Genomic DNA, 12869 nt, shown 5'->3' on the forward strand with positions numbered 1-12869 from the left:
GTCCAGGTTTCTGCAATACTGGGCAGAAGGGAAGAATGAAGGTGGAAAAACCAGTATAATCCCATGTCTTTAATTTAATTTTCTAAGGCAAATATCTCCTTGCAACTGTGCATAGTACAGCATGTCCTGTATAGCATGGTGTCTACATTTTCTCTCCCAGCAGCCACTGACACAGAAAGCAAAAGGTGCAGTCTGGGTCCCTGGGATTGCAACATGTGAACAGGCCACAAGACAATTTTCTTGTCTAAACCCATATGAAACAACACATGCCTTGACTCCTTGGCACTACTTTCCCAGGTAGCACATAGTCTTTTTACAAGCTTGGTAACAGACAGAAAATCCTTCAAAGAAAGGCTGTAAATGCAGACTAAGAGAAGTGAGGTGTGAGCATGAGAAGAACAAGAGAAGAAAAACAGAGTGGAAGAAAATAGCTGAAAATGAGCATACCAAGAGAAATCTGTCGGCACTCATCTTTCAGGTAGTCCTAGGCGTCCCAGCATAAAAAGCTAGAAGGAATACATGCTTCCTCTCTATGGGATGACCCATTTTTTATTGTGTTACCCAGAGAAAGGGCAGGAGGAATTACTGCAAGGGGATAGCACCTGCAGCTGGCTGCACTGCATGTAGCACGCGACATCTGCCAAGCCTGAGGCTTTCCAGGGCCTAGGAGATGATGGCTGTGTGTAATAAGGTGGCAGAACCAGTCTGGCCTATGTACGTGTGTGCTGTGAGCGAACCACAGAAATCAGATAAAATGTGTCTTGGGAAACCATTATCTTTTAGGTTCTGCGTATCTGCAAAGCTAACTCTGTCACATTTGGGTATCCGGTGAACACTCATTTATCACTGTCGTGGTTTAACCCCAGTGTGAGCAGGGTTAAACCATGACACCCCAGCCAGCAGCTAAGCACCACGCAGACGCTCACTCACTCCCCCCCCACCCAGTGGGATGGGGGAGAAAATCGGGAAGAGAAGTAAAACTCGTGGGTTGAGATAAGAACTGTTTAATAGAATAGAAAAGAAGAAACTAATAATGATAATGATAACACTAATAAAATGACAACAGTAATGATAAAAGGATTGGAATGTACAAATGATGTGCAGTGCAATTGCTCACCACCCACCGATCAACACCCAGTTAGTCCCCGAAGCAGCGATTCCCCCCGTCCCCACTCCCCCCAGTTCCTATACTAGATGTGACGTCCCATGGTATGGAATACCCCTTGGGCCAGATTGGGTCAGCTGCCCTGGCTGTGTCCTGTGCCAACTTCCTGTGCCCCTCCAGCTTTCTCGCTGGCTGGGCATGAGAAGCTGAAAAATCCTTGACTTTAGACTAAAGACTACTGAGCAACAACTGAAAACATCAGTGTTATCAACATTCTTTGCATACTGAACTCAAAACACAGCACCGTACCAGCTAGTAGGAAGACAACTCTATCCCAGCTGAAACCAGGACAACCACAATCTGCCCTACATCTAGAGTATGTCTTTTGGTATATTGCTGTTGTTTCTGAAATGTTGTCTAAGGAAAAAGGCAAATTATTTGCATGGGAACAACTACAGGGCTACTACATTTTTCTTCAAGTAGTGTGCTGCAGTTTGTAACAGATTTGGAAATGAGTAAGAAAAGAAACACATATCCTGTTGAAACAATTTCCATAATCTCTGGGCTTATCTATACCGGCACACATGGGGAGTGTCACAGATTGTCCTACAGCTATTGTAAACTTGTAAAAATGTGCTGCCCTCTCAGCAGCCACCTGAGCAACCAAATGTGGAGACTATTTACAATTTTTCAGGGAGTGATGGCTAAATCCTTAAGCCATTTTTGTATACTTTTGTGGGGTAAACACAATTCAGATCTTGAATTTGAAAACTCAGAACCCCTGAGTAGCTGAATCAGTTCAGGACATGCAGTATGATGTGACTAGTTACTTGCTTTACATCATTACCATTGTAGGTTAGATGCTCTTCATAACATAATTACATCTTTGATAACAAGATGGCATGATGTTATGTACCTTTACTTTCTTTACCTTCATTCACTGGTAAAACAACTCACGATTTAGAAACAAGTAACTGCAGTGTACACATAGACACGCCTGGTCCTATTTCTCACTGAAAGAGAATATAAACCAGATAAAATTGCTATCTAGCAGGTAGGACTCCCTAACATGTTATTTGCACTCATGGACAACAACACTGATAGGGGATGCACGATGTTAATTGGCAGGGAGTTCTCACTCCATCAGTGTGCATGACACCGCAGAAACAGCACATAGCCTTCAACTCCCGCTGACTTTATTATGGCAATGATCCTTAGGAATTAACCATAAAGACAATGAGAAAAGAAATCCAGCATATATTTTTTGAGAACAAATAATCTGTTTTGTAAAATGGTATGTTCTGAATTACACCATGTCCCTCTCTGAAAAAAGTTGTGATATTTATTTTTCCTGTTTTCATATAATTCTAGCATGTAGAAACTTCGTTTCACTGGAGCAGAGTTAGTGATTCTGGCTGATACTGATAGACACTGGGGGAATTATAGGAATTTTGTTTTGATATGGCATTGAAAGAAGAAAAAATGTGGGCACGTCTCATGGTTCAAACCTGATATTATTTAATTGTACTGTAGCAACATGGATTGTGCTATTAACAAAATAATTAAGCTCTTCAAAATTTCACGTGCTGTTCATGTAACAGACTAAAATACAACTACTTCTATCATATTAGTGCGTCTTAATTGGATTATCAGCAGATGATTCACGGAACTGGAAAGGCTGGCAAAGTTCACTGACTTGATCTGAAACACAATAGAAAACATTCAATATAAACATGTCAAATTGCAGGACAGGCAGGCAAGATTTTTGCAGTCTCTGATACAGTCTGAGTCCTTTAGTAATATTTTATAAAATCCATTTTGATTCTGTTCTCTCTAGAGCTTCTGTAATATCACTGGCTGTCTCTTAACTACAAAGAACTACACAGTGCCACCTACAAAACACTAAAATAGAGGGTGTAGGAGAAATTATTATTTATAATATTATTTATAAACTTATTATTTCAGCTTATTAATTCAGCTCTCTTTGCATTATTTTTAATATTTTCTAATGTTACTCATTTTACTGTTTTACACTCTACATGACAATTAATATTCCTTCCAATAAACATACTGATGTTGACTGAAGAAAACAAGATTCTTAGAAAACTGCAGGCAACTGCTGAGGTAGGACTTAGAGTCTCTGGGGTACAATTGCATGGCAACTGCTCTTAACTCTCTGGATGCTGGTGTTGCCCAGACTACCAGCTTGCTTACAAAGATATGTGAAGAAAAGTTCTCTCAGAAATCTTCCAGAAGAGAGTTCCTAAGTCAGATCTTGGTCTACTGAAAAATATTTAGTAGGAACGTATTGGAGGAAGGTGTGCTCATTCCTCTGCTGTGGTGAGACCCGTTGTGTTCTCTCTCTGATTAACCCGTTGAGGGTGCAGCGGTTGTAAATTCCTTCACGCCAATGACACGCTGTCATCTGACTGCAGTGTGAGGGAAGTTTGGGTGGACAGTGACTCCCTGTGATGCACCTTCAGGAATGAAGGCAAGGTGGAGCACTGACCAGAGGGGGAAAAACCAGCTTCACCAGTGTGGGGTACTCCCCTTACTCACAGCAGGTGTGAAGGCTGCTGCAACCAGCAAGGTCACATAACTCCTGCTACTTTCTGTGCCACGGGAACCTGTAGCAGGGGTGATAACACAGAGCAACCTGTAGCAGTCACTGGTAACACAGAGCGGCCTCTCTGCAATGCAGTCCTGCACAGGAACCACCCCACCCTTAATCAAACCAAGGGCAGTTATTTCATTCAGCCAGGAAAAGGGAAATAATGGCCATTCTCCTCTGACTATGAGTGACCACAGTTCTGCTGAATGCTGAACCAGTGTTCCCCCAGAATAGCAACATGCAGATGGCTAAGCAGTTTGATAATTTAACAGTGTCTCCTACTAGACTCTTAGTTTCCTCTCATTTATTTAAATATGCTGTAGATTAATTTCATGTGTACATATTTTCCAAATATTTTCAGTATGCAGATGTAAATTCTACCTGAGAAAGCCAAGATAAAAGAATTCAGTTGAAGGAAAGAAAAAAAGTTTATGATCATGCTTCATCTGTATATGTATCTTAGTACACTGGCAAGAACCGCCATATAGAACCCACCTACAGGAAGAGTCCATTAACATACAGAAAAAATACAGACAGGTATTGTGAAGAACGGTCTCCTTGGTAAGTCCTTAAATCTGTTAAGATAAATTAAGTTGTATCAGAGATACAATTTGCCTCTTTTACGGCTTTTCAGCAACTCGGTGACTCATTAGATTTGTGAAGTTAAGTACAGTACTTAAAACCTTAACATAATAAACACCATATTATCAAGATTATGTCATAAATTAAGTAATCTGAGGAAAATGACAGTTCTTTCCCAGCAGCTATACAACCTGCATGTCCTCATGAATTTGGATGTGTCCTGGTGAAAGCACCTGTTCTGTTGGGGAATACTGTGTGAAACTCGTTAAGGCTTCAGAAAAAGTGAACTCAAACTGGAACACAGGCAAAGAAGGACTGTAGAGTGATGAAAAGAATGAGGAGCCTACCTTCTGAAAGGAGATTAAAGAGTTGGGCTTGTCCAACAGGGATGAGTGAGCTAGAAATACAGAAGATGGTTGAATGGCAGAGAAAGAGCAGTGTTTTAACAAATGGATGCATATTGAACCTGAATACATTTAGACTGGAAATTGTAAGGCTTTCAACAATCAGACTGATTAATATAGCTTCCTAGGAGGATATGCAGCACCAAGAAGCCTATCCAGCTTTAAGGTGGAGCATGACGTGTTACAGAACTTTATCTAAAATCGTGTAACCTGAAGCAGCAGTAGACCAGATGTGATAACCCAGGAGGTCAGTAAAATTGAAATGTAACATGACAATGATAACTTGCCCTTCTTTTGCAGACCTTCCCCATGACCCCTTTCAGCTGTCACTCATAAAACCACTACCATTCTCCTTCACCCCGCCCATCTGCAACTTGAGAGCCTTCTTTAATTATGACCTCTCTCCTCTGCAGTCATCCAGACATGTACAGGTCTTGTTGCTTCCTCCATGTCTCCAAATCCACTCAATTTTACAAAACAGTACTTTTGTTTGGACCCCTTTTATCACTCATTTCAGATACTGTCATGTCCTCAGTTCTGGTGTTCCTAGTGTCTAACATTTTGCTCACATGGCCTAACATATTACAACACCAATGGCACCATTCCGATGCCAGACAAAAAAATTAGAGCTTCTCATCCTTTCTTATAAAAGCCTACTGATCTTCTGTTCTCTTTCCACAACATTTGCTTGCTATCCCAAAGCTATATGAGCAACTTTGTACATCCTGTATAGCCCAAGAGATATTAGCTCAATAGAGCACATCAGGAAAAATACCTCTTCATTTAAGACCCCTGAAACACACCAGAAACTAAATGGTTGGCAATGGTATAAGAAAGGTGAAAGGCTAGTAATCGGGAATATCTGCCAGATTCTCACCCTTGTTACAGCTTCTGTTTTAAACTGTGATGAGAGGAAAGGACAGTAAACAGGACATACTGTTCTAGCTATCCCCTTGCTGGAAGGGCAGTGGAATGATTCTGACTGTAATAAATTGAGATAAGAAGCCAGAAAGGCAATATAGTGGAAACTAAAGAGAGACAGATAGTGACATGCAGAAACATCATTATTCTGAAACTAACGAAGACATCAAAGCGTTGAGAAATCAGAGATATGACCTAGAAAATTACTTCAGATTAAGCAAGGCCAGGTTGTTTGTGGTTCCAAAAGCATGAAAGGACCAAGAAATGGGTGTTTTGCAATATACCATAAATATACTTAGATTATATATAATCCATAGAAATTGTTATCATGTCACATTTAACCTTCTGGCATGCAATCGGGTTGTCATGGAATGTGCAATATATGGAACAATGGTAGGCAGAAGAATAAATCTGGAACACTAAATACAATTCAGCCCTGATCTTCAGCATAATATATGATAGAGATGTGATCTCACAGCATGAGATACTGTTGTGCAGCCATAAGTAAGAATGCCTTCCACAAATCCTATGAGGCTTTCGTAAAAAAAAAAAAAAAAAAAAAAGTAGCTATGCAAACAGTGCAAATGTTGTTTGCGAGTAGTCTCAACCTGAACATTACCTATTTGTTGGGGTTTATAAGAGGAAATTGTCTTTATGCTCTGTTAAGATGTAAACAGAAAACAAAAAATATTTTTGTAATTACATTATAGTATTTTCCCTTAAGTAATACTGGGAAATTGGAAACAGTAAATATTTTGCTGGTATTAGTATTGGTGTTATTGTTTCAAATGGAAAGAAATATTTCATTGACTTTGGTAGCTTTGGGCCTCTGTAGAGTGTAAATTGACCTCAGGCTCACTCCTTCCACAGCTCCCTTTATTTAAAAGTTCAGCTCTAGTAGTAGTTTCACTTCATTTACATAAAGTGAAACCCTGGCTTTATGTTAAAACAAGACACAAAACACATGGATAACAGGAAAACACTTTACATGCCAGAAGAACAAATAAAAGTTAGGTTTTCTTTGCTTCAAAACAGCTCAAAAGCAAAAGAGGCACCATGCTTAACTTCAGTTATCTTTGGTTTCTTTTGTTGGCTGAGTTTCTGGCTCAGAGCATTTTTGATCCGCACTAGTATGTGAAACTCTCTGGTGAAACTGTTAGCCATTCTGCATTTTACTTCCTGTCTTTAAAATTAAATTCAGCCATTCTTTCAGAATTGCTGGGTTTCACACATTTCTGAACAGATCCCATCCTGTACCGAACTGTATGCAGTGTGACAAAACAGACAGATAAGCATCACAACTGTCTAAAGAGGCATAAAAAGTCACAAGTACCACCTGTGCTGTTCTAAATCACACCAGGAAGAAACCAGAGTCTTCTGTTAAATTTCCATGCTAGCACAGTTGATTTGGAATGTCAGGACTTCACTTGTCATAAACTCCAAATTAATAAAATGTTATGCTTCAGAATTCAAGAAAGTAATCAGATGTTTGCTTTCCAACTATACTTGTCACAAACTGACAGGGTAATAATTCCTTTGCTTTAGTAGATTTCCTTTAATTTTTTCCCTGCTGTGAAGAGGTCTGTTTTTGCTAGTGTATTTCAAGAGGCAATTAATCTGCTTCATTGTTTGCAATGTTCACCCTGTATTGTGCAAGCAAAGGGAAATGGTAGCAAAGACAGCCTAAACTAAGCTAATAGGCCACTTTTTCATAAAGGTATGAGGAGGTGGAAATGAAAAACAGTGAAGCCTTACTCCATATCCAGAATGGGATTTTTATTTCTAAATTACACTTGTCAGAGACAGAAACAACTTACTGGGAGAAAGACTTTATAGGTTTATGGGGTTTAGAGGCTGCAAGCTACATTTGCAACAGATAATTCCCACCCTCAGGAGTATGGTGAGCTCCCTGGATTCAGGGTGGCCTTCTGCGTGGTGAGAGGCTGTCAACAGAGTGATAGGTTACTAATTGTTCTGTTGTTGCCTTCGCCCTGTGAGACATTCATTTGTGGCCCTGTGAGACATTCATTTGTGTAAGAATGCACTGGTGGGCTTCCAGGAATGCTAGCATGTGCTGACACTACTCTGACATGGATGAATTTTAAAGGCACCAGTGCTTTTAAAAGCAGCTGTCAAATCCCCTCATACCTGTTTACAGAGGCAGCCTTTCAGTTAGCAGCTGTGAATGCACCTGACAATTTTTTTTTTCAACACAGACCTGTGAACAAAAAATATTCTTGTGGGGAGATATTACTACTTAACACTATGATATAAAATAATAATTTTCATTAAAATTAAAGAGAATAAATTTTTGGCATATGGACTGCTGCGGTGACACCATAAAGCACAAAACAGAAGCTCCAGTGGCTGCTGCACTCATCAAATCCTGGCAAACAGCAATAGCCACACCACTCAAAGTTTCTGCAATGCTGGTGTTACAGATAGGAACTACGTATATTTTAACGTCACTCTCAAATGCAGGAAGAAAAGGAGGTCTGAGGCCAGCCTCAATCTTCCAACACGGGAACTGCACAGGCGAGATGTCTGATCCCGCAGAGACTGAATAAGCTTCACTTCAGAGGTGCAAAACTCAGGTATCGGGGCATGCTGGAGACGTTCACCCACCCCCTCCCTCGCCCAGTCACTTCATGGCTGCCTCACACCGCCGCTTCCCGATTCCCGCAGCTCCGCCCTCCGCCTGCGCTCCGGCCGCCCCGTCCCCGGCTCTCCCCGCAGCCACCTCGGACAGCTCCCGCCGCTCCCCGCCCGCTGGCGATGACACCAAAGCCCCGTTTCTCCTAAGATCCGAGACGTACAGCGGGAGTGCCGAGAGCCACGCATATCCGTGAAGAGGAGAACGAAGCAGGAAGTTAATGGCAGAGCGCAAAAATGTTCATCACTGCCTCACACCGAAACAGCATTTATACACCTTTGGTAAACAGGCTTTACGGCTGCCTGAAGAAAGGATACCTGCCATTCACAATCTCTGGTGATCAGTGGCTGTATCAATCTAAATATTGCATTTCTCGTATCTCCCTCGTGAATAACTGAACAATTTCAGTGTCCCACACGTGTGCTGTTGAAAAAAAAAAAACCTTCAGGGTCACAGGCAGGCTCACAGGTATCTGAAGTTCTGAACTTGGTGAGGAAGTGACAGACAGACACTCCATTAAGCGACCAAAAAAAAGTACTTGTGACCTGCACATTTATGCAAACTGAATCTCTCAGAATCATGTTCCCCAACCACAGAAGCATTACAAAAAGACACTGGTCTAATCGATTTAAAAAATGTAAGTACTCAAAAAAAAAAAAAAAGCAACCTATTTGTGTGTACTCTCTGAGTACGTAAAAAGATCTCTGCTTTAGTACAGTGTGCTACTGCAACTCAGTGCCTGAGACCATATGTACTCCAATCACTTACACTTTAACTTCCACTGTAAGAAGAAAGCTGTTCTGCTGAAGAATTGACCAGGACTACAAACTATTAGGCTATGACCTACAGACTAATGAATGAGTAGGTATTTACACATCATCAGCCCTTTACCTTCATGACTGGTTTGGCTGTGTTGCAGCAGTGACCTCTTGGAGACAAAGCGATGATAAAAAATAGATGCTCTATGAAGTGTGACTTAAACCCTCCCTTTGCAATTGCCCTTTGGAAATCTGTTTCAGGGTGAGTAGATTTCAGGGATATTTCTGGTTTATTTTGACTTGATTGTACAAAGTGGAAGCAATATAACTCTCTTTATTAAAGGCTGAAGAAGCACTTGAAGTAAGTTGACTTTTAAATTGCTTTTCTTAGCGTGGCTACTTTGGGCTCAGTAAGGCCAGCAGACCAAAAAGATGCAAGATACCCCTTCTTTCGCAGTTACCTACCTGAGGCTGCTACTTGCCTGCCCCTCTGCCTCTCGTAGAAGGGCAGTGAGACAGGGAAGGTGCAGATGAGCCCAAATCTCTCTTCTGGTCAGCAGAGATGATGGACCGCATGCCCAAAGTACGCACCAAGAACTAATGAATGATGAACTCGCTTCTCAGGCCCAGTATTCAGGCAAATCTATCACTGAAATTATACAAACCACAAGCCTCAGAATTAGCCCTTTGGTGGTCTGAATCAGAATCTCTACTAAGGTAAGAAGAATAACTTCTTGAGTCTCAAGTTTTGTTTTCTTTGAATAATACATACAGGTGTTTTCACCAAAAAGATGTGACATTCTAAAGATATTTTGTGTACAGATTTTAAATAATTCCACCCCCCATCCCCCAACTGCTATGAAAGAAATTCCAATGTTTTTGGAAATGTAAATGACAGGCAAATGATTGAATGCTTCAAATACAACACACAAAATAATTACTCTTGAAGGAAGAAGTGTTTGGAATTCTGAGAGGTTTCTGTCTGCTTCTGTCTCCTCTTGTCAGAGATGCACACAACAACTAATCAGGAAAATTTTTCAGCTTAGTAAGGGTACCAGCAAAGATAAGCATATTTCACTAGGATGCTAAACACGGCTCTGATAATGATGAGCAAAATCATGATTCCATATGATAGTGCTGGAATATCAGGCACTTTGCAGCACAGCTGGACAGCTTTCACAGTAGATTTCCACAGCTTGCTGCATTCGTTATTTCCACTCCTCACTCATGCATACTTTTCTGAAAAGTCTAAACTTATTTTCTGCTTTCAAAATGATAAGCAACACTCTTCTGTTCATGAATGCTAAATTGTTCCTCCAAACTAAGTAGATTAATAAACTTCAATTTCCTAGTGTATATTAAAAAAAGAATAAATACGTAAATTTAATTATGAAGGTTTTGTGGACTCCAGGTATATTACAAACATTCCTCAAGCTGTAATAAAAAGATACAGCTCAACTGGGCCATCCTTACAAGGGTTTCACTGTTCTCCTTGCATAACTTACTTCATCTCCAAGAAATACTGAAAATGCAGCAGATACATAGCTAATTGCAAAATGTAATTTGGTCCAAAGCTCAAGGAATATCTAGGAAGATTCTATTTGCCATATTACAGAGCTCCCCTGAGTTCTGGACTGTTAATTACAGTGTAGCAGGTAGAGAAGTCCAAAGACTCAGGAGGTATTTGGGTGCCTGTTGCTCCCTCACTGTGAATTCCCATTGGATATTAGGGGGACCAGGGTCAAATTGTCCCCGCAGTTCCCATATTGCCAGGCTTTGTGGCTCTCAGGGAAATCTTATTTCAGAATGATCAGCTTGTAGGATCACATCACTCACTTCAGTTCTACCTACATTCATTGAAGATAATGACAGGGGAATATTTCTAAACCACTTCTGTAATTGGGAAGTAAGTATGCCAACTCACAGAAGTGTACCTGACAGGAGTACATGAAAAAGCAATTGTATGCATACAAACACACATACACACACTCCACAAAAATCTTTCCACTTACTAAAGAGGTGAAAAAGAACTGAGAACTGTCAAATACTGAATGCGTGGAGGAAAACACACATGTATATATAAGTACACCTCTGATCTTATAAATAGCTGGCTAGAATTCCAAAAGAGTAATTCTTTCCTGAACAAACATGCACAGAAATAGATATGTTCCAGCCAAAATTCAAATCGGCAGAGAAGTCATCTGAAAGAGACCCATCAAACAGCAAATGCTGTTAATGAAGTACTAAAAGCAGCACTTCTCTACAGGAGCTGTAATGCGAAGGAAGTTCTCCTTGCTTAGCATCAAAATAATCACCAGGAGAAAATTAAAAGGGCATGTGACTATGACCAAAATTACGTCCCATGGAAAAGTCTCTTCGGCCAAGTCATTGGACAGCTTCTCTTAGCCCTCTTGCCCGCCTATTCTTAGTAAGATGGCGTTCAACTCATTTCTCCTTCAGAAACTTGTCGACAAGCAGAGGATAAATCCTCCTGTCTTTACAATGACACCCCTGAAAACCCCACTGAAAGCTGGATGGCAGTGCCAAACTTTTTCAGCTGCATTGCTTGCTTAGGCCATCAGAAGCACCCCAAAGCATCCAGGTACAAGTGTGTCTACCAACGCTCTCCTGCCCAGCAGCCTCCATCTCAGCGGAGCTCCAACCTGCAGACTAACCGAAGGCGCCGCGAGTCCACCCTGTTCCCCCGTGGTCAGTCCCGACTCGGCATGCTGCGGTCCCCCCCAGGGTGTGCCAACGCGGCCTAGGGCACAGCCCGCCGTGGGTTGGCAGCCGGGGAGGCCCGCAGCACCCGTGCACGAAGGGCTCACAGTCATCCCGTGTACTTGCTGATTTTTTGTAACACGGTTTTTTTGCCTTACTAATTACCAGACCTTCGTCACACCGGCTGGAGAGACGCATGTGGGGGGGAGGCCCGGCCCAGAGTGACCCGGGCACCGCGCGTCTCGGCACCCCGCTGCCGACCCGATCGCTCGGGGGAGGGGGGCCCTGCGTTCACCCACGCGAAACCCCCTTTCGGACCGGCCGCCACGACACCGTGCCGCTGCGGACCTGTTCCCCACGGCTACGCGACGCCCCGGCCCCGGAGCACCTCAGCCGGCCTGCGCGCCGCCGTGGGAGGGCGCGCGGTCCCCCTCGCCCGCCGTTAGAGCCATTAGCCTTCCACGGAACAGGCGGCGGGCAGAATCGGGGGGGGTGGCGGCGGGGACCGCGGATCGCCCCTCGCTGGCGTCGCCCGGCGCTCTGTCGCGGGCCCCGGTCTGGCGTCGCGCCGGCCTTGCGATGGGCTGGGCCGTAACGTGCCGGGCAAGGCCGGGCGAGGGGCGGCGGCGGCGCCGCACTCCCACCCTGCCGCCCGCCTTCCCCCCCCCCCCCCCGCCTCACTCACCCATCAGCACGGCAGCCACGGTGCTGAGCAGGAGCCAGTTCTTCCTCAGGAAGCCCGGGCAGCTGCATCCCTTCCTGCCCGCCTTCGCCATAGCGGGGGGCGGCGGGCCTGGGGCGCTCCACTCCGTGCGGGGCCGAGCCGAGCCGAGTGGCGCCGAGCCCAGCCGAGCCGAGCCGCCTGCCCGCTCGCCCAGCCGAGCCGAGCCGAGCCGAGCCGAGCCGAGCCGCCTGCCCGCTCGCCCGCCTGCCTGCGCTCCGCGCTGCTGCGCCCTTACAGAGGGGAGGCGGAGACGTTGCACCTCACCTGGCAACGGGAGAGCCCGACCCTCCGCCCGCCCCTCGGCCTGCCCGCCTGCCTGCCTGCCTCCCTTCCCACCCCACCTCACGCCCTCCGCCCCCCTCACGCCCCGCTGCCGGCCCAGCTGGCCCG

General features: G+C 43.9%; 1 protein-coding gene across 1 annotated transcript in view; it reads right to left on the reverse strand.

Moving 5' to 3' along the window:
* Window positions 1–12600, reverse strand: part of SLC1A1 (solute carrier family 1 member 1) — a 56731-nt gene extending 44131 nt beyond the window's left edge. The window contains exon 1 of the mRNA XM_052778258.1: window positions 12441–12600. Within this exon, the coding sequence (XP_052634218.1) occupies window positions 12441–12531 (91 nt within the window). The 5' untranslated portion in view covers window positions 12532–12600. The remainder of the gene's footprint in view (window positions 1–12440) is intronic.
* Window positions 12601–12869: the final 269 nt, after the last annotated feature.

The sequence above is a fragment of the Harpia harpyja genome, chromosome Z (genome assembly GCF_026419915.1).
Source record: "Harpia harpyja isolate bHarHar1 chromosome Z, bHarHar1 primary haplotype, whole genome shotgun sequence".
Taxonomy (NCBI): Eukaryota; Metazoa; Chordata; class Aves; order Accipitriformes; family Accipitridae; genus Harpia; species Harpia harpyja.